At 46.9% G+C, this 20,978-nt stretch overlaps 1 protein-coding gene across 1 annotated transcript; it reads left to right on the top strand.

Moving 5' to 3' along the window:
• The first annotated feature begins 7,084 nt into the window (after positions 1–7,084).
• On the top strand, positions 7,085–14,113 carry LOC142471183 (vitelline membrane outer layer protein 1-like). The gene is made up of 4 exons (XM_075577972.1): positions 7,085–7,109; positions 9,463–9,578; positions 12,663–12,769; positions 13,748–14,113. The coding sequence occupies exons 1-4, from the start codon at positions 7,085–7,087 to the stop codon at positions 14,043–14,045; spliced, it is 546 nt and encodes a 181-aa protein (XP_075434087.1). The 3' UTR covers positions 14,046–14,113.
• Positions 14,114–20,978: the final 6,865 nt, after the last annotated feature.

Here is a 20,978-nt window from a genome sequence, read left to right as displayed (position 1 = left end):
ATCAGTATATGAAATAGCTTTAAAGCTGTGTTAACAGCGAGCATTAACTTATAAGGGTTCCATGTAAAAATAGATTTCAGGCAATAGGTGACACGATGTGTTCATTTGCATGTCCCTTCCCAGAATCCCTTGCAGCAGTGGAAGCACTGTATGCTGTATGATAATGGTGAAAGGCAGGGATGCAGACCTGTCTAAGACATGTGAATGTGCTCACACGTGATCTTTTAATTTGATATATATGTAACAGTGTCTCCCTCACCCTCTGGGAGTTTCTGCCATTACATAGTTTATGGTGCTGGCTACCTGCTGGTCCACAGGACGCTGAGTCGTCCGCCGGTGGCAGTGAGGACCTCTGGACAGTCTTCTGGGGTACATTACTGGTCTTTATCTCTGCTGGTGCAGAGCCTCCATCTGCTGCAGACTCCAGGAGTGTGAAGGCAAATCTCCTGCAGAAGAACTCACTCCACTCCTCCCAGACAGATTTCACACCAGGGCAGGAGTATCGTTAACTGGAACCTTTATTCCTTCTCTGCATACACAGCACACTCAACTGATATCTGCTACAGCACAGTTCAAACAGGTCTCCAACCTTAGAATGGTCCCTGGACATCCACCCCTGGCCACGGGAACCCAGAGCAGTCCTTACTCTTCCCTGACTCCTTAATAGAGTCAGGGGAATGGTATCACTCACTCACACAGGGTACAGTGGGTGCAAAGTTCTCTGCACACCTCTGCGTGATTACCAGTCCCTGTCAGGGGAGAGACACCGTGACTAAATTTAGGGGTACAGCCCCTTAAGAACAGATGGGGAAGGTATAGGGTCTGGGCCAAAGATTGGGCAGAACACAGGCCTTGTCCCACCTCCCCCTCTCCTCCCCCCCCCATCACACAAGGAAGCTGCCTCTGTAGGGAAAATACCTGGCATGATCCTGACACTGGCTGCACTGTTACCAGGGCTTGCATGCCAGGGAAGGCAGCACAGGCTTGATTGAGCCACCTGTGCTGAAGCAGCGATATCCTAAAAAACCTGACCTGGTGGTGGCCCTTGAGGACTGGACTTGCCCACCCTTGCTCTAAGGGGCATTATGCATACAGAAAAGTGTGTTTTGCCGCACTGCTCTGGTTTTTTTCATGGAAGATCTGGGGCGCGGTGTCCGCGCAGTTTCTTACTCCTGATGAAGAATTGAAGCCTTGTGGCACTGCAGAGGTGGCAGATTGTTTTGGGAAAATTAAACGGGGAACGAACGGTGCGGAGAGACGCAGAATTTCTCTTATTAAGAATGCATTCCATTTTTATTTTAAAAAAAGGGGCGGCACCAGGGGCGAGTAGCTTTTTGGGGTAATTTGTCAATGTGACGGTGAAGGGGTACCCATGCCATGAAATAAAGGCATTATGCTTGGCTGGGTGCCCCTGAGTCAACTACAGTAACTGTAGAGTGTCAGTTCTGCAGCCCAGGGCTGGCTGCCGTCCTGTTAATGTGTAATAACTTGTCTAAAATGCGCCCGCTAGGAATAAGGGGCTTCTATCACTGTCTAAAGGGTTAATTGAATAAGTGTGCTTGTGCTCATTATGTGAGTCCCGGCATTGCGACACTGAATCGCTGTCTAACCGCAGACAAGCAAGGGAAAGCATTAGCCGCAAGTTGAATTGGATGCGTGGCTGGTGGGCATGTAATGATTCTGGATTGTAACAATGTATAACGTGGGCGCGTCATCCTATTAAGGTCAATTGGAAAAGTGCGTCTGCGGTTATCGATTGGGTCTGGGCATTCCAACACTAAGTCCCAGCTTCAAACCGCAGACCAGGGAATAGTTAAACCACATCCAAGCCCACACATAATTAGATAGCTAACTTTGGCTAGGAATGTCCTAGCACTCTGATTTTTTTATATACAGAGTGCTAGGGGGTAATCATTTAGACAGGTATGCTTATATTACTTTAAACGTTTATATAAAGGCATAAATGAGAATAGGGGCACAGTGGCGTCATCATACTGATGGTCACGGCAGGAGAAACGGAGCATGCACTAACAGTTTTTTCTATCAACCTGACGGTTCTGCTATTCATGCATTGGAACCTTGCTCCTGTATTTCCAGCAGTCAGGTTGTATATCTCCTTCTCAATCATAGTCTGTGGGGTATATTAAACCGCGGCTTTCATGACACAAAGTGCATACTGGATGCATATTAATGCTTGACAGATATTGCACTTGGTCTTTTGCTTAACTGTTGGGGTATTTTGGAACATATATTTGCTATACACTATCACTTAGCATTCACTCCCAAGTGCCATGTTTTCATTTGAATCAGGACTTTAACTACGCATTATCTAGCTGTTATTGTACTGAATGTATTTGTAAGGGAGGTTAATAATAATAAACCACATCACAGCCCAAACATAATTAGATAGCTAACTTTGGCTAGGAATGTCCTAGCACTCTGATTTTTTATATGCAGAGAGCTAGGGGGTGATCCTTTAGACAGGTATGCTTATGATACTTTAAACTTTTATATAAAGGCATAAATGAGAATAGCCCTGATTTTGGTAGTTTAAAGTTATACCAGTAGGAACCGGGACATTTACATTTCAGCCAGGCAAGGCAGCGGATACATTAGGGATTCACTATGATAATTTATGATCGAACATTCCAGGGGCGAGTCATGCATAATGTAAGTCCGGACTTCTGAGACACCCTGTGAGGATGACTCCGGAGTATCTAGGAAAGTCCGGATTTCAAAAAGGTACCGACCCGGTGAAAGTGCTAAATGCTGGGAAGTGGATATAAACAAGTTACCTAGCAGATGGCTAGATACATCCGTTAGGAAGGTATACATCCTGCAGCCGTGCGAGGGGGCTTGGTCAGGTATGCTAAGCGGGTCAAATGTGAGGTTAGCACATGACCCTTGGCATACCATGAAGCCCTTTGCCCGGCTGCAGAAACGGTTGGCAACCTTGCCATAGGGTGGGGATTTGCTAACCACGCCAAGATTGGCTGTGTATTACCCAGATAGGCTAGATAGAGGGTTTTATAAGCCTGTGCAGGCTGTCGGGTGTGTGCTCAACTGCTTTCCATCTGAAAGTATAGCGCGCGGTACAGAGACGATTCCATCGCAACCAAGGATTGTACCCCGCTTCCAGAGTTCGTTAGAACTAAGGACTTGTGAACGAATTCTGCAAGGGCAGAAGGAAAATATTACTTTCGGCGGAGATACAGGGGCGGCAAGCGGCACCCCTAACCAAAAGACCGTTTTGCGTCTCTTGTTTGCGTATCAACCCCGCTCCTGGGAATTGATGCCTAGAGACGGTATTTCGTGGACTCTCTTTCTGGAAACATTTTATTTCATTTGGCCCCGTTCCCGTAAGTGTTTGTGCGTGTTATTTTGTAAATTAAACTGTGTGTGTTTTTCCTGTGTGCATAAATTATCATTTATGCTTTGTTCAATCAAAGGATCCGGGTAGCAGGGTGTTAAAAAGCGTGGTCTCCTGGGACAGTCAAGCCCTGGATATACAGTAGATGATAAATTATTTTTATCTAGTATTTATCGATCTACAGATTTAGTAAGAGTTACTGTCTCTGAAGCAGTGGCTGAAAATGCTTAAAGCTCTAGAAAAAACAAACAAACATTGCATCTTGTTATCCCTGTGTCTATTGGCACTGGTGCTCATTTCCCAGAATCCCTTGTTGCAGTGGAAGCACTGCATGCTAGGTGATAATGGTTGAAAGGCAGGGTTGCAGACCTGTCTAAGACATGTGAATGTGCTCACAAGTGATCTTTTTATATTTCTTTCTATTTATGCGAGGCCAACACGTGTGTGCGTCTTCCCCAGCCTCACATTTTGTCCCCTCTTCCCCATCTTTAATAAAGGTATTATACCCGGCTGATGAACCCCAACTCATACTGGGAGTGAAAGGGTTAAAAGTATCTGTATAACCCTGATGTATTTGCCCCTGTCCCAGCCTTTTTATCCCCATTTTGCAGGCTGCTCCCTGCCTGCAGTAAAAGAAATAAATGCAAAGTGTGCTGTAATATTTTTAGGCACAAGATGGTGTTGTGAGCGCCGAAGCCGGCGCTGATTGAATAAGCGTGGCTGAAGATGGGAGGTCTGTTAGAAGTATAGGTATCCATTTTCAAGCATTCAACCCTGTAACCGCAAGTTAAATTGAATAAGTTATATCTTGCTGTTAGATTTGAAGTGGTTTTAAGATAAAATGTATCAGCCCCTTGTTAGCTCCCGTAACCTGAAAGGCAGAGAGTCTATTGCCGTGGGAAGTCGGTCAATTGACGTGAGAAGTAAGTGAACTTAGCTTTCCACGAGCAAGCCTTTCAATTAAGCAGGCTAACTTGGGAACCCAGACAGCTAGCACTGCAATTTTTGGTGTGCAAGTCCCAATAAATAAGCCACTCACACACACATATAAAAATGACAGCTGTGACACCCCCAGAACATGATGTTTTAATAAAGGGTATAATACTGTACGTTTTAAAGTGTACAGGCAGGAACAGTTTTTTTCTGTAAGCCCGGGAAAAATCCTTTGGCATGTAAATATTCCAGGGGGTGAATGAGCTGAGGATATTTTCTTCCTACACTTCAAATACCCCCTGTTAAGTGGGAGACTGTAAGGCTAAGGCCCCGGTATCTCCGCTGCAACGCGCGCCCGCAAGATTGGCGGCGTGTGCAGCCGATTACGGCCTTGACCCCGCTGCCTACTACAGCGTCCACTGTGGTGGACGCTGCACAGACGAGGGCTCTCGTCCGTGCAGCATCCACCACAGCGGACGCTGTAGTAGGCAGCGGGGTCAAGGCCTATGTCTAGTGAAGTGTAGGGATAAAAAGCCTCAGAGATACAAGGTTTTAAAATGGCCAGGATGTTGCTGAGTGCCAGATCCCGGTAGTCCGCATGAGCCATTTCACACCTTGGGGCCAAACCCCAGACTAAGGGTCGCCAGTAAAGGGGTGTAACCCAGGTATGCTAAATCGCATGGGTGTCAAGCTAACACATGCGCTGTGCAAACCGGAAAGCCTTTTTGTCCGGTTTTGCAAACTACGGGCAACTCGGAGATTGGTGGGTTAAATGTTCCCACGGAGAGGATTGGGCATGCATGTTATAGATAGGAATTTGAACCCTATAAAACTGCCCGCCAAGCTATCCCCTGGGTGATTCATGATGTAACCAAGCTTTGCCCAGGATTCTGTTCGCGTACAGCGGTAGCGGCTCCAGGACGCAAGGGGTTAATAACAACGCAACCAAGGATTCACCCCAAACTCCGGAATTCGTTAGCCCTGGCGACTCCCGAACGAATTCCTATGAACTCTTATGAACTTTCCTCATTTGGCGGAGATATTAGATCGGCAACTTGCGATCTAGCCAAACGGACTTTAAACCAGAGACTGCATTCATTGTGCTTTCCTGCAAAGGACATTTTATTTTGTTTCCCCATCCCAGTAAATGTTGTATTATGTGTATTTTGAAGCTGTCGTGTGTTTGTCTAGCAAGGAAATATATTACAATTTATTTTGCCTCCTTGTCGTGTTCAATCGAGAATCCCAAAAATATTAAAAGTGTTGATAAGTTCTGGTCCACCGTGACACAAGTATACCAGTGAACACTGGGGTTCCTTCCAGTTTACTTCGAATTACCACACATTAGAGAGCCCCCAGGATGCCTCTGGCTTGTATATGGAAATCGCCACCGCTACTCTCGTCCTGATGACACACATTGCATCACATTACTCGGAGGACACTCCCACACCCGCCGCTACGCCTCGTATGGCGCCGCCATTACTGCTTCAAGAGCGACAAAGGCCTCCACCAACCACACGAGGGTCAACGGCCTCCCCCAAGAGCCAAACTGGTAATGTCCCCAACGCTATATTCACACCATCCTGCCATGAGCAAGGGCATTTAACCACCTTAAACTGGCCTTGTGGCCGTCACCATGCCCAGCGCCTACTCCAAGGCACTCTGCAAACTTAAGTTGATGATATTGCACTCGATATCTAAGAGATGAACCCCATCACCCCTGAACAAAACTGTCATCTTGCCCTTCAGATCAAAGCGCAAAACCGCCTACTCCCTCCCCCAAAGTTTGCCATTGGCCTTCTAACTATCCTCCTTGATCTCTTATTGACCCTTACATTCCTCACCCCCCTCCACTCTTACCTGGTGGATATCTCCGACCATACCAGGAATGGGCTATCCATATGCCACAACAACTGTGCTATGCCCATCTCAACTACCCAAACACTCAGTGCCACTGAGTTCCACACCATATCCATTTTTCCGCTGTCACCAGCCACCAAAGACCCATCAGGCACTGCTCCCCCAGACCACTTTACCACCCGCAACCTTCCCTCACCTGATGGGATCCATCTCTATAAGGGATGAGATTTTCTCGAGTCCCTCTGCAGGCCGCAGTTCCTCTGCTACCATGAGGTGGCCCCTCACGCTGCTCCTGCCTTCTCTGTTACCTGCAGGTCTTCTTTTGTCCTCAATCCTGGGGGGTGGGGGGGTGCATTGCTCACCCCCAAGCTGCTCTCTCCTATGTGGGACCCGCCTCCACTGGCTGCCACAGAGAACCTCACAGGATGGCTTCAGCTGCTGCCTACATTCTCCTTCCTCCAGCTCCAGACTCATCTCCTTTGGTGCCCGTGCCATCACTGTCTCTTCTCCCCCAGCACTCTGGCCCTAACTTCCCCGTCTAACAGTCCATCTCTCCTCATGGCCTCTCCATTAACTCTACACCTAGCCTCGGGGTTTGCCTCCTCCCGTCTGTCCCGTGATGCCTCCCCCTCTTCCTGTTAACCCCTTGTTCTGCTGCGGCCACTCAATGCTCTGCGTCACAGGCCCTCTACCTCGTGACGCCGCTGGTCCCTCCGCCCCAACATAAAACGTACACCCCGTCATACAACTCATATCCCGCCCAGCATCATCCCACCCTCTTTAAACTCTTGATGCGCCAAACACAGAGGGGACCCTAGGCATGTAGTTGTGCTGCCTCTGCACCTGATCAGAATAGGTCTCTCTTACTAATAATAATATACTCATAATAATTCAATTATGATTTTGTGTCTATTTATCACGATGGGCTTTAAGATGAAGCTGACAGGTCTGTGTTTGATATAAAACAGTGGAAAGAGCCATGATTAAAATCATTTCTCTGTTTCATCCGAATATCGTTCCTGAAAGACTGTTCCACTGACCCTGAGGTGGATATCATAATTTCCAATGGAAAGGTCCCTTCTTTAAACCAGTCTTTGGGATCTTCCACCCCACCTACACTTTATGCTGAACCCTTCGGCTAGGAGTTTTTCTGGACACATTGCTGAGGGATCCCAGCTCGACCAATTTCCCCCATTGGGCCGCTGAGACCGGAGAAGATCAGCATCTTGTCTCCTGGAGGGTCTCGCGTATGGGGAGATGGGAAAGCTCTCTAGCTCTTTATTTATGGTGCTGCTCAATCAACTCGTGGTCTACATTTCCCTGGCTCTCTTCCACCAGCCAACATCCAGGAGCTGCACATTGTCTTTTGTCTCTGCCCCGTCAACCGAGCACAAGGTCGTCGTGAACCTTGTAGGCAATTTCTCTCTCGTTATCCAACTCATTAAACACGTAATTGTTATGAGGTCCCTTTGCTCCTACATGGCACAGACCCTTTAACCCATTAAACACCTCACTGTCATTAGGTCATATTGTTCCTATGTTGTACGGACCATTCTTTTCAGATAAAATCTAATTGTGGGATTTTGCCACATTCATCACTTTATGGGGTTATCGGGGACACCGCTCTCATTAAGGCGTCACTAAGGGATCAGACCTAAACGGGATAAGAAGGCTGCAGTGGCTGCAGGACTGAGTTACAGGGTAATTCTTAGAGGATTGATAACACGGACATAGTGAAAGGGAATGGAAACCCCTTGGGGGCTTCATAGTGAGGTTTGGGATTATTGTGATAATGGGAAAGCAGAGGGGATTTCTAATAAGTGAGAGTAAAGGGGATTTCTGTTAGGGGGAGAGTAAAGGGGATATCTGTTAGGGGGAGAGTAAAGGGGATTTCTGTTAGGGGGAGAGAGTAAAGGGGATTTCTGTTAGGGGGAGAGTAAAGGGGATTTCTGTTAGGGGGAGAGTAAAGGGGATTTCTGTTAGGGGGAGAGTAAAGGGGATTTCTGTTAGGGGGAGAGTAAAGGGGATTTCTGTTAGGGGGAGAGTAAAGGGGATTTCTGTTAGGGGGAGAGAAAAGGGGATTTCCGTTAGGGGTAGAGTAAATGGGATTTCTGTTAGGGGGAGAGAAAAGGGGATTTCCGTTAGGGGGAGAGTAAAGGGGATTTCTGCTAGGGGGAGAGTAAAGGGGATTTCTGTTGGGGGGAGAGTAAAGGGGATTTCTGTTAGGGGGAGAGTAAAGGGGGTTTCTGTTAGGGGGAGAGTAATGGGATTTCTGTTGGGGGAAGAGTAAAGGGGATTTCTGTTAGGGGGAAAGTAAAGGGGATTTCTGTTAGGGGGAGAGTAAAGGGGATTTCTGTTAGGGGGAGAGAAAAAGGGAATTCCGTTAGGGGGAGAGTAAAGGGGATTTCTGCTAGGGGGAGAGTAAAGGGGATTTCTGTTGGGGGGAGAGTAAAGGGGATTTCTGTTGGGGGGAGAGTAAAGGGGGTTTCTGTTAGGGGGAGAGTAATGGGATTTCTGTTGGGGGAGAGTAAAGGGGATTTCTGCTAGGGGGAGAGTAAAGGGGATTTCTGTTAGGGGGAGAGAAAAGGGGATTTCTGTTAGGGGGAGAGAAAAGGGGATTTCCGTTAGGGGGAGAGTAAAGGGGATTTCTGCTAGGGGGAGAGTAAAGGGGATTTCTGTTAGGGGGAGAGTAAAGGGGATTTCTGTTAGGGGGAGAGTAAAGGGGATTTCTGTTGGGGGGAGAGTAAAGGGGATTTCAGCTAGGGGGAGAGAAAAGGGGATTTCCGTTAGGGGGAGAGTAAAGGGGATTTCTGCTAGGGGGAGAGTAAAGGGGATTTCTGTTGGGGGGAGAGTAAAGGTGATTTCTGCTAGGGGGAGATTAAAGGGGATTTCTGTTGGGGGCAGAGTAAAGGAGATTTCTGTTAGGGGGAGAGTAAAAGGGATTTACGTTAGGGGAAGAGTAAAAGGGACGTCTTAAAAGGTAAAGCAGCTGTAATTCCTTATAAAGAAAGTAAAATAATTAAAATGGTGGTATTGTACAGGGGATTTCTAATTGGGCAAAAAATCTACTCCCACCAGTTTCAACCGGTTAGAATGGTTGCTGCTAAATCCAGAAGGGGGGTTGGGTGGGAGGGGTAAACTCAAGAAGATCCGGCATTGGGTTGGCTCATTCTGGGATGGGTTGGTCTATAAATAGTCAATACAGTTGACATCTCTTGACATCTCCAGTTGAGTTCCTCAAGAACCCACCATGATGTTCCAGGCGGTCTCATCCCTCCTCCTTCTCTCTCTCTTCTCAGTAGGACACGGGCTGAATCCCAAAGTCATCAGTGTCTCCAACGGAGGTCCTTGGGGGAAGTGGGGGGATTATCAATATTGTCCCGAAGGTTTCCATGTCAAAGGATTCAATCTCAAGGTGAGACATATATATATATAAAATAACAATATTATTTCTTGCATGGCAATGTATGTTGTGATGTATATGGGATTTTGCTGGCACAATGAGTCCCTGCTGCACAGAATTTATAAGATAATTAACTTATTCGAAGACTACTTCAGAGGCCAGCACCTTACTACAAAAACTCCTTTTTTTTTTAAAACTGCGAATGATGCTTTTTAATCTTTGTATTAGAAATTCCCTTTCCCAATAAATAATGCGCTAAACTCTTCATATTACAAATCCCCTTTACCATCTTATATCAGACAAAACCCCTTTTCCCTCTTATAAATCTCCTTTCATTTCCCCCCATTAGAAATCATTTTATTCCCCCAATCAGAATTCCCCTGTTTAGAAATCCCCATTACTTTACCTATTAAATGGATCCTTTATTCCACCCTATTAGAAAACACCTTTAATTTTCCATAAAACAACGGGATGTGTTTACCTGACACCGGAAAATACATACAGTGCTATATATGGGAAATATTAGACTCCCCTCGACTACCCCTACTACAACTCCTATTTTAGAAACACTTTTACTCTCCCCCTATTAGAAATGACCATTGTTTTACCTTTTTAGAAACCCCCTCCACTCTCCCCTATTAGAAACCCCCTTTACTCTTCCTATTAGAAACCCTATTTACTCTTCCCCCTTATACCCCCCCCTTACTCCCCCCTATTAAATATCCCACATATTACACCTTACGATAAATCCCTTTTACCCTACCCCTATTAGAAATCCACGTTACTTTCTCCCTATTAGAAACCCCCTTTACTCTCTTCCTATTAGAAATCCTCTTTACTCTCTTCCTATTAGAAATCCCATGTATATTATCTCTCCCTATTAGAAATCCCCTTTACTCTCTCCCCCTATAAGAAATCCCCTTTACTCTCTCCCTATTAGAAATCCCCTTTACTCTCTTACTATTGGAAATCCCCTTTAAGCTCTCCCCTATTAGAAATCCCCTTTACGCTCTCCCCTATTAGAAATCCCCTTTACTCTCCCCCCTATTAGAAATCCACATTTCTCTCTTCCTATTAGAAATCCCCTTTACTCTCTCCCTCTATTAAAATTGCCTTTACATTCTCTCTCTATATTTGAAATCCTCTTTAGTCCCCCTATTAGAAACCCCTGTACGCTCTCCCTATTAGAATACCCCTTACTCCCCCCATTTGAACCTCCCTTAAACCCCCTGTTAGAATCACTCTTACTTCCCCCTTATTAGAATCCCTTTTACTCCCCCCATTAGAACATCCGTACTTGTCCCTATTAGAATTCCCCTTTCCCCCCAATTAAAATACCTCATACTCCCCCTATTAGAATCTTCCTAAATTCCCCAATTAGAATCCCCATTTCTCCTCCTATTAGAATTCGCCTTACTCCCCCTATTAGAATCTCCCTTACTCCCCCTATTAGATAACCTACATAACTCCCCCTTATTAGAATACTCCTTTCTATCTCCCCCTATTAAAAATAATCCACTTTACTCTTTCTCTCCCAATTAGATATCCCCCTACCTTTCCTATTAGATATTCCCCTTACTCCCCCTATTATAATCCCCCTTAAACCCCCTATTAAAATCCCCTTACTCCCCCTATTAGAACCCCCCTTACACCCTCTATTAGAATACCCCTTACACCCTCCATTAGAATCCCCTTTACTCCCCCTATTAGAATCCCCCTCACACCCTCTATTAGAATCTCCCTTACTCCCCCTGTAAGAATCCCCCTTAGTCCCCCATTAGAATCTCCCTTACTTCTCCCTGTTAGAAAACCCCTTACTCCCCCCATTAGAATCCCCCTTACTCCCCCTGTTAGGATTATCCTTTCTCCCCCTATTAAAATCCCCTTACGCCCCCTATTAGATTCTCCCCTAGATGAATCATATGGTCAGGCCAGTGATGTGTTTAATGGGTTAATGGACGGGTCCCATGTACGGGCAAAGTGACCTAATGACAGGGACGTGTTGAATAGGTTAAAGGGTCAGTCCCACGTAGGGGCAAAGTGACCTAATGACAGGGAAGTGTTTAATTGGTTAAAGGGTCAGTCCCACATAGGAGCAAAGTGACCTAGTGACAGGGACGTGTTTAATGGGTTAAAAGGTCAATCCCACGTGTGACCTAATGACAGGGGCGTGTTTAATTGGTTAAAGGGTCAGTCCCATGTAGGAGCAAAGTGATCAAATGACAGGAAAATACATACATTTAATGGGTTACATTTAATGGGTTAAAGGGTCAATCCCACGTAGGGGCAAAGTGACCTAATGACAGGGATGAGTGGAAGACGGCCTTTAACACTCGCGACGGACATTATGAGTATCTTGTGATGCCTTTTGGATTTGCAATGCACTCGCGGTGTTCCAGGACTTCGTAAATGACGTTTTAAGAGATCTCCTCGATCAATACGTTATTGTTTACCTGGTCGATATCTTGATCTTCTCCAAGACCGTACTGGGACATTCGGGACACGTTAGACAGGTGCTTCAAAGATTATGGGAAAACCACCTATTCGCCAAATTGGAAAAATCCAGTTCCACCAGTTCATGACGTCTTTTTGGGGATGCATCATCTCTGACACTGGTCTTGCCATGGATCTAGCCAAAGTGAAGACGGTGGTGGATTAGCCTCGTCCAATGACTCTCAACAGTTCGTGGGTTTTGCTAACTATTATCAGAGATTTATCCCAAACTTTTCATCAGTGGTAGCACCTATTACTGCGTTGCTACAGATAGGAGACGATCCTGGGCTTTGGTTCTATTCAGACATTCGAGAGACTGAAGAAGGCCTTCGTGTCAGCTCCCGTACTCGTGCATCCCGATCAAGGATTGCCTTTCACTCACGAGGTGGACGCTTCTGATGTTGGCCGGCTCTGCAAGTTAGGCCCGACCTTTGGCCAGGCCCGGCTCACCCTTTGTCGGTGGCCCTGTAGGTAGGGACTACCCTACGCTGCATTTCACTCAACAATGTGAGCTTTCTCAGGGGTGCAATCTGGGTTGAGGGGTTATGAGCACTTATACCTGTATATGAGATGGATGCATTGTAACTGATCTTCCTGATACAGGTGGAAAAATTCCAGTGGTTTGGTGATGACACGTCTCTGAACGGGATCCGGCTGCACTGTGTTAGCATCAACAATGGGGAATATTCAGTCCAGTCTGCTGAAGGAGAGTAAGTCATTCACAGGACATGCACAGCCTCTCAGGTCTCTTCTTCACATGTACAGAGCTTTCCTATCCTCACAGGTCTCTTCTTCACATGTACAGAGCTTTCCTAACCCCACAGGTCTCTTCTTCACGTGTACAGTACTTAGCTTTCCTAACCTCACAGGTCTCTGCTTCACACGTACAGAGCTTTCCAAACCTCACAGGTCTCTTCTTCAAATACACAGAGCTTTCCAAACCTCACAGGTCTCTTCTTCACACGTACAGAGCTTTCCAAACCTCACAGGTCTCTTCTTCACACGTACAGAGCTTTCCAAACCTCACAGATCTAATCTTCACATGTGCAGCGCTTTCCCAAACCTCACAAGTTTCTTCTTCACATGTACAGAGCTTTCCAAACCTCACAGGTCTCTTCTTTACACGTACAGAGCTTTCCAACCCTCATCTGTCTCTTCTTCACATGTACAGAGGTTTCCAAACATATATTAGGTTGATAGGTTGAGGCAGTGCGGAGGGCAGCAAAATGTTGAGGTGTATACAGTAGGTAGGGAAATTAAGGCAGCTGGGAGGATAGCAGGGTGCTCGGGTATATACTGTAGACAGGGGTATCACTTGGAGATTATGGGAGGGGATGATAATATTTACAGATAAAAATCCCCTTTACTCTCCCCTATTAGATATCCCCTTTACACTCACCCTATTAGAGATCCCCTTTACTCTCCCCTATTAGATATCGCCTTTACTCTCACCCTATTAGAGATCCCCTTTACTCTCACCCTTTTAGAAATCCCCTTTATTCTCACCCTATTAGAGATCCTCTTTACTCCCCAGAAGGACGGTTGACAGGGGCGGTGCCACGATATAGATAATTGGTCTGACCTCACGTAAAGACCTGTGCCCCGTCCTACAGGTCAGGCCACCTTTGCAAAAGCACCTCAGAAGTTTCCTCTTCACCACTAACCACATCCTCCTTCTTCTCTCTTAGCTGGGGTTCATGGACTTCCACTGTTTCGTGTCACACAGGATTCCTCATCGCCTTCTCCTTGAGAGCAGAGCCACCTCGAGGGTATGGTGACGACAATGCCGCCGCCACCAACATCATGTTTAAGTGCTCCGACCAATCGGTAATCAAGGGATCTGGACACTCGTGGGGGTCATACGGAGGCTGGAGTGAGTCCTGCAAAATAGGGATCTGTGGCATCCGCACCAAGGTGCAGGTCTACCAAGGAGACGGAGATGACACGGCCCTCAATGACGTCCAGTTCTCCTGCTGTAGAAACTGAGTCTTCTCTCTTCTCAGCTTCCCAATGTAGGGTCTCCAGTTGGTCTACATTAAATCGGGAAGGTCTTGGGAGGGGTTTAAGCCTGTGATGTGATGTCTCTAAAAATAGCTGGTGGAGATGGTTGGAGAAGCAGATATTTTAGGGCTCAAATTAGTGGGACATTCGTACTGTTCAATTTGAAATTGTGAAATAAAATTGAATTTTAATCTTATATACTGTAAAATAAAGGAATTCCTTTTTAATATTTCAATTAATTTATCCCCTCTTTATAACTCCTCCTACTGCTCCATATAACCTCTGTCTATAACTCCTAATTTTGCACAATATAACCTCTCCCTATAACTTCTCCTATTGCTCCCTATAATGCCTCCTATTACCTCATATAGATCCTCTCTATAACTCCTCGTATTACACCATTTAACCGCTCCCTATAACTCCTCCTATTACCCCATATACCCACTCCCTATAACTCCTCCTATTACCCCATATAACCTCTCCCTATAACTCCTCCTATTACCTCATATTTCTGCTCCCTATAACTCCTCCTATTGCCCCATATAACCACTTCCTATAACTCCTGCTATTACACCATATAACTGCTCCCTATAACTCCCCCTATTACACCATATAAATGCCACCAAAACCTCCTCCTATTACCCCAAATTACAGCTCCCTATAACTCCATCTATTGCCCCATATAACCCCTCCCTATAACTTCTCCTATTACGTGTGTGTGTATCCGGCGTTGCCCGGGATTTAATGTTCTGGCTCCCCCTCTCTTTCTCCCCTGTTCACAGTAATAGACAGCTCTGTTACCCCCCCCCCCCCCCCCAGTTCACATCTCCGATTTCCACCACCCCCGTTCAACACTTTGTTTCTCCCCCCCCCCCCCTCGTTCACAGCTCCGTCCCCCTACCCCCCTCCTGGTGTCAGCTGGGATGTGTTTGGCAGCTGAGTTGACTGAGGGGGGAAGTGTGTGTCAGTCAGTGTGCGTGCGTGTGTGCGTGCGTGTCAGTCAGTGTGCGTGTGCGTGTGTCGGTCAGTGTGTGTTACAGTCAGTATGTGTGGGCTTGCCCCCCCTCTCTCTCCTACTTCCCTCCTCCCCCCCCCTCCTGGACTGGCGGAGGCGCGCTAGTGCAGCGGTCCCCAACCTTTTCGGCACCAGGGACCGGTTTCGTGGAAGACAATTTTTCCACGTTCCGGGGGGTATGGTTTCGGGATGTGTGTGAGTCACTGTGTGTGAGTCACGGTGTCAGTCACTGTGCGTGTGTGTGCGCGTCTCTGTGTGTGCACGTCTCTGTCTGTCTGTCTGTCACTGTGTTTGTGGGGAGGTGGGCAAAAACGGAGCTGGGGGGGACAAAAACAGAGCTGGGGAGGGACAAAAACGGAGCTGGGGGGGACAAAAACGGAGCTGGGGGGGGACAAAAACGGAACATTTTTGCAGAGTAGTGGTGGCTGAAATTTGATTGAGGATGGGTGGTAAGTTAGGTGGGACAATGAATATTGTCTTTGGCGGGAAGGCGGCCATTTTGGGAGCGGGCGGGGTTCTGGGAAGGCTGAAATGTTGATGCATGAAGTGTGGTAAGTAAGGTTGACAATTAATTTTATTTGTGCGGGAAGGCGGCCATTTTGTTAGCATGCGGGAATGCGGAAATTTTGAGCGTGGAGCGGGCGACAGGGTGATGATGATGGGCCCAGATGTGGGCAGTAGCGGTGCAGACAGTAATCGGGCTGGTGAGCGCGGAGTGGGCGGAAAGGCAGAGGGAGTGATTTGTGACTGTAAGGGGAGTTTTGAGGTCGTCATTTGTGAAAGCGGGTAACAGGGGGGGTGGGGGGTGGACAGCAAAGGCGGTTTGTGTGATTAGTGGGTTAAACTTACCAAGGTGGGTGTGTGACTCCACAGGGGTGATCCCAGGTGTGTAGGGTGAGTCTGCAGGGAGAGGGTCTCCGAGGGTATTAGGCTTCCCAGTCTCGGGTGACAGTCTCAAGGTATGGTGAGTCTGCAGGGGTGAGACTCTGTGGCAGTATGTCTGTGTGTGTCTGTGTGTGTCACAGTGGAGTAGGTGTGTCCGTGATGTCAGCGTACCTCTTGGCCAATGAGAGCCGTGGGGGAAGCGGGGCATGGGCGAGCGGACCGACAGACCAATGAGAATTCCCACATCTACTAACAATCAAACAACTTTCATTTTTATATATATATATATAGATAACATAACCAATAAACACACAACCTTTTCTAATTTCCCCAGGGTCCTGCCAGTTTACACAAACAACAACAAATGGTACACCAGCACTTCCTAATTAGTCTAAATATATGGTAAAGAAGTGAACAGTGCAGTAGGGGGAAGGGTAGAACGAACAAGAAAACACTGGCAAACATTAGTCCCAAAAAGGGGTCTGTGGTCCAGTAGAGCCCCCTATGTAACAGCACTCAAGGTCTATCTATAGTATGTTGTATAATAACTAGAAAAAAAACCCACAGCACTCAGATTGTACATTAGTGAAAAAATGATGAAATATGATGTATATATTAAAAATACACTTTTAATGAATATATAATAATAAAAAAATAGGGTATTTAAAACTCCCCGGAGCACAATGAGATTCAGAAGTATGAACCTCTACTCAACCTTAGAGCAACTGCCCCTGATACCAAATGTAACGGGTTTCCCCCCCCCCAATCTCACATTACGTGTGTGTTTGGTGGTGCACCTGTAGGCAACAGAACTCCTGAGTCTCCCGCTTGATGTTAGTAGGGGATTTTCAACAGAACAGGTAGCTGAAGTAGTGTGTGCGAGTTCAACTTACATCATGTGCAGCGCCTCCACCTCATCAGGGTCTATGCTTCCGCAGGGAGATGGTCCTGGTGAGGAACTCCTTCTTGGTGGTGCCATCCACTTGCGAGTAATTTCACACTCACACAGTAGGGGTATCGTTAACAAGGTCATCTTTATTGTAGACGGTGATGTAGCAGACTGCCCCATGCAGCTGCCGGCTCTAGCCGCACATCTCTCCGTGCTGTCCCTTCGCCAGGAACGTCCTCCTGAATTGAAGTGGGATTCCCCCTTCTCCTAGGGAGACCCTCTCTGTGCCAGGTCCCTGGACACAGAGTGGCTTAGACAGGCTGATTGGTCAAACTGGACCGCTAGTTACTTCACTAGCGTCACAAAGTGTTCCTACAATCCCTTATGCAGGCCATACAACTTCCTAACAGCTTTCCACAGCTGCCAGAACACTGCTAGAACAACGACTTCCACACTATAACTAACTGTGTTGTGCCTTATATACTTCAGGAGGCAGGCGCATCCCTGATGTCACTATCCAGGGACTCAGAGCATACAGCCACTCCCCTCCATATATAGGGCACCTCACCATTGGATGAGGGAAAAACTCCATAACTACTGCTGGCATACCTGTTCTTACCAGGACTTACTGCCAACAGAGAGGAAAGCAATATACCATTATTATGCATGGCTATACAAATATATATGAGGACAAGGCCTACTAGGAGGGAGGGAGCTGCTGAACACACTCCCCCCTCCCACGACCACGCTGCTATCGATAACTATATTAACGCATACACAGATAAGTGTGTAATGACAAAATACCTACTGTAGAAGTATTTGTAGAAGAAGCAAGTGTACCAGTGAACACTGGGGTTCCTGCCAGTTTACCACACATTAGAAAGCCCCCAGGATCCCTCTGGCTTGTACATGGAAATCGCCAACACCACTCTCGGCCTGATGACGCATGTTGCATCACATTACTGGGAGGACACTCCCAGACCCGCCACGTGCGCCTTGTATGGTGCCACCATTACCGCCACAAGAAGGACTCCACCAACCACACAAGGGTCAGCGGCTTCCAACAAGAGTCAAACTGGTATTGCCCCCAAACACTATATTAACACCATCCTGCCATGAGCAAGGGCATTTTGCCACCTTAAACTGGCCTTGCGGCCGTCACCATGCTGAACCCTTTGGCCAGGAGTTTTTTCTGGACACATTGCTGAGGGATCCCAGCTCACCCAATTTCCCCCGTTGGGGGCCTGCAGCCAATGCTCTTAAGCGGAAATGCTTTTAAGTAGAAATGTTTAAAGTAGTGAGGAAGTTTAAAAAGGAAGTTTTAAAAGAAGTGGAAAAGTGGACACCACCTACTGCTTCTGATTCCTGCCTTTGATCTACGCTGGAAAGGAGGATATCATCTATCCCAGACTGCGCATCTCAACACTTACCTATTGCTGTGATGCCGCCTTTACTTTTTATATTTGCTGTAACCTCACTTATTTTCAAATTATGCACTTCCTTCCACCAGCCTCCTTATGTCTCTAACTCCATTCATATATCTCCATCTCTCCTTACTTCACCACTTCTCAGTTCACATGAACTCCTTTATTACCTGCGCCCTCTGACACCCCACAGCTATATCCCCTGCACTAAAAAACACCCCTACAAATCATCCTCACACATTCTCTTTCTATCCATGCTTCTCCTCCTTGCTTCTGGGGATATCTCTCCCAATCCTGGTCCCAGCCTTATTTCTACATGCTCTCGTCCTCGCCTCCCACATGCAACTTTTACTCCTTTTGGTGTCAACCCCTCCAACCTCATACCCATCCCCTGCCACCCTCCCTCCTCTCTCCCTTTCTCCTGTGCCCTTTGGAATGCTCGCTCCCTTTCTAACAAGTTCCTCTCTGTGCATGTCTTCTTTCTCTCTCACTCTCTGCTTCTCTTTGCTATAACTGAAACCTGGCTCACTCAGTCTGACTCTGCTCTGGAAGCTGCCCTCTCCTACGGTGGCCTTTCCTTCTCCCACACTCAGTGCCCTGATGGCAGGGGTGGAGGCGTGGGGCTCCTGCTCTCCTCTCTCTGCCGTTACCGAACCCTTCCTATTCCCCCTCTCTTGCTTTTCCCTCCTTTGAGGTTCACACAGTCCAGATCTTCTTGCCTCTCCCAGTCCACGTGGCGGTCATCTATCGCCCACCTAACTCTACTCATTCCCTTTCTGTCTTTCTCTCTCACTTTGAATCCTGGCTCTCTTTCTTTCTCTCCTCAGACTCCCCTGTTCTTCTCCTTTGTGGACTTCAACTACCACATTGATGACCCCTCTCTTCCTTGGGCCTCTCGCTTTCTTTCTCTAACCTCTTCTTTTGGCCTGCAACAGTGGACTGAAGCTAGTACCCACAAAGATGGCCACTACCTAGACCTGGTTTTCACTAAACACTTTTCTCTCACCGATTTCTCCATTTCTCCTTTTCTTCTCTCTGACCATCACCTCACCTCATTTTCTCTATCACGCTTCTTCCCCTCTCCATCTCCATCTAGCCCTCATTTTTGCAGAAACCTGCGCTCTATTAACCTACCAGCTTTTGATTCCACTTTACACTCCTCCCTCTCCTCTCTGAGTTCTACTTCAGACCCTGACAACCTGGTCAGGAACTACAAATCTGCCTTATCCTCCTCTCTTGACCTACATGCCCCGCTTTCTCTCTGCCGTCCTCGCCCTTCTAACCCCAGACCCACACACGCATGCTGCATTCCTCCACTCGCTCCTCTGAATGCCTCTGGAAGAAATCTCATATGCTCGCCGACTTCCTTCACTACAAATTTATGCTGTCCTGTTTCAACTCTGCCCTCTCTCAGGCTAAACATACCTACTTTTCATCACTAATCAACACACACAAGTCTAACCCACGTCAACTCTTTTCTGTCTTTGACTCTCTACTCAGACCACCCTCGGCTGCGTCCTCTTCTTCCTCCATCTTACCTCAGGACTTTGCTGACTTTTTTAAGGAAAAGGTGAAATCCATACGTCAGAACATCCCATCTGTTGCCTCTTCCCATCCCACACCGCTTCCTAACTCTCCTCCTGCCTTTCTGGACTCTTTTTCTGCTATCTCAGAGGAGGAGGTGTCACTGCTGATCTACTCTTCTCCCTCTTCCACCTGCCCTCTTGATCCCATTCCTTCCCATCTCCTAAAACCTCTTGCTCCTTCTATAATTCCTATGCTCACACAGATCTTTAACTATTCCCTCTACTCTGGTACTTTTCCTTCATCCTTCAAGCATGCAACCGTTATACCATTACTCAAAAACAGCAAGCTTGACCCTACCTGTCCTTCTAACTATCGACCTGTCTCCCTCCTGCCTTTTGCCTCCAAACTCCTTGAACGTCTTGTATTCTCTCGATTGCTACACTTTCTCAACACCTATTCTCTTCTAGACCTTCTACAATCTGGCTTCCGCACTGCTCACTCTACTGAAACAGCCCTCACTAAAATAACCGACGACCTCCATGTTGCCAAAGACAGAGGTCATTACACTCTGCTCATATTACTCGACCTCTCTGCAGCATTTGTCACCGTAGACCACCCTCTTCTCCTTCACATTCTCCATACTCTTGGTATCCGTAACAAAGCTATATCCTGAATCTCCTCTTACCTCTCCCATCGTCCTTTCAGTGTCTCTTTTGCTAACACCTCCTCCTCTATCGATCTCAATGTGGGGGTACCCCAGGGCTCTGTCCTGGGACCCCTTCTCTTCTCTCTTTACAAACTCTTGTTAGGTAACCTAATCACATCTTTTGGGTTTAAATATCACCTCTATGCTGACGACACACAAATTTACCTTTCAACACCCGACCTTACACCTGCTGTACAAACCAAAGTTTCTGAATGTCTGTCTGGAATATCATCCTGGATGGCCATTCCCTGACTGAAACTTAACATGGCAAAAACAGAGCTCCTTATACTTCCTCCCATACCTGGCCCTACTACCTCCTCCCACATTACTATTGGAAATACGATCATTCACCCAGTAGCCCAAGCACGCTGCCTAGGGGTCACACTTGATTCCTCTCTCTCATTTTCCTCTCATATTCAAAACGTTTCTAAAACTTGTCACTTTTTCCTCCGCAATATCACAAAGATACACC

Source organism: Ascaphus truei, chromosome 20 (genome assembly GCF_040206685.1).
Source record: "Ascaphus truei isolate aAscTru1 chromosome 20, aAscTru1.hap1, whole genome shotgun sequence".
NCBI classification, from domain to species: Eukaryota; Metazoa; Chordata; class Amphibia; order Anura; family Ascaphidae; genus Ascaphus; species Ascaphus truei.
The sequence above is the reverse complement of the archived record's forward strand: the minus strand, read 5'-3'. Positions and strand labels throughout refer to the sequence as shown.

Coding starts and splice junctions, on each gene's coding strand:
- LOC142471183 (XM_075577972.1), top strand. CDS start 7,085: ATGGGCTTTAAGATGAAGCTGACAG. Junction 7,110..9,462: donor CTTTAAGATGAAGCTGACAG/GTCTGTGTTTGA, acceptor CTCTCTTCTCAG/TAGGACACGGGCTGAATCCC. Junction 9,579..12,662: donor TCAAAGGATTCAATCTCAAG/GTGAGACATATA, acceptor TTCCTGATACAG/GTGGAAAAATTCCAGTGGTT.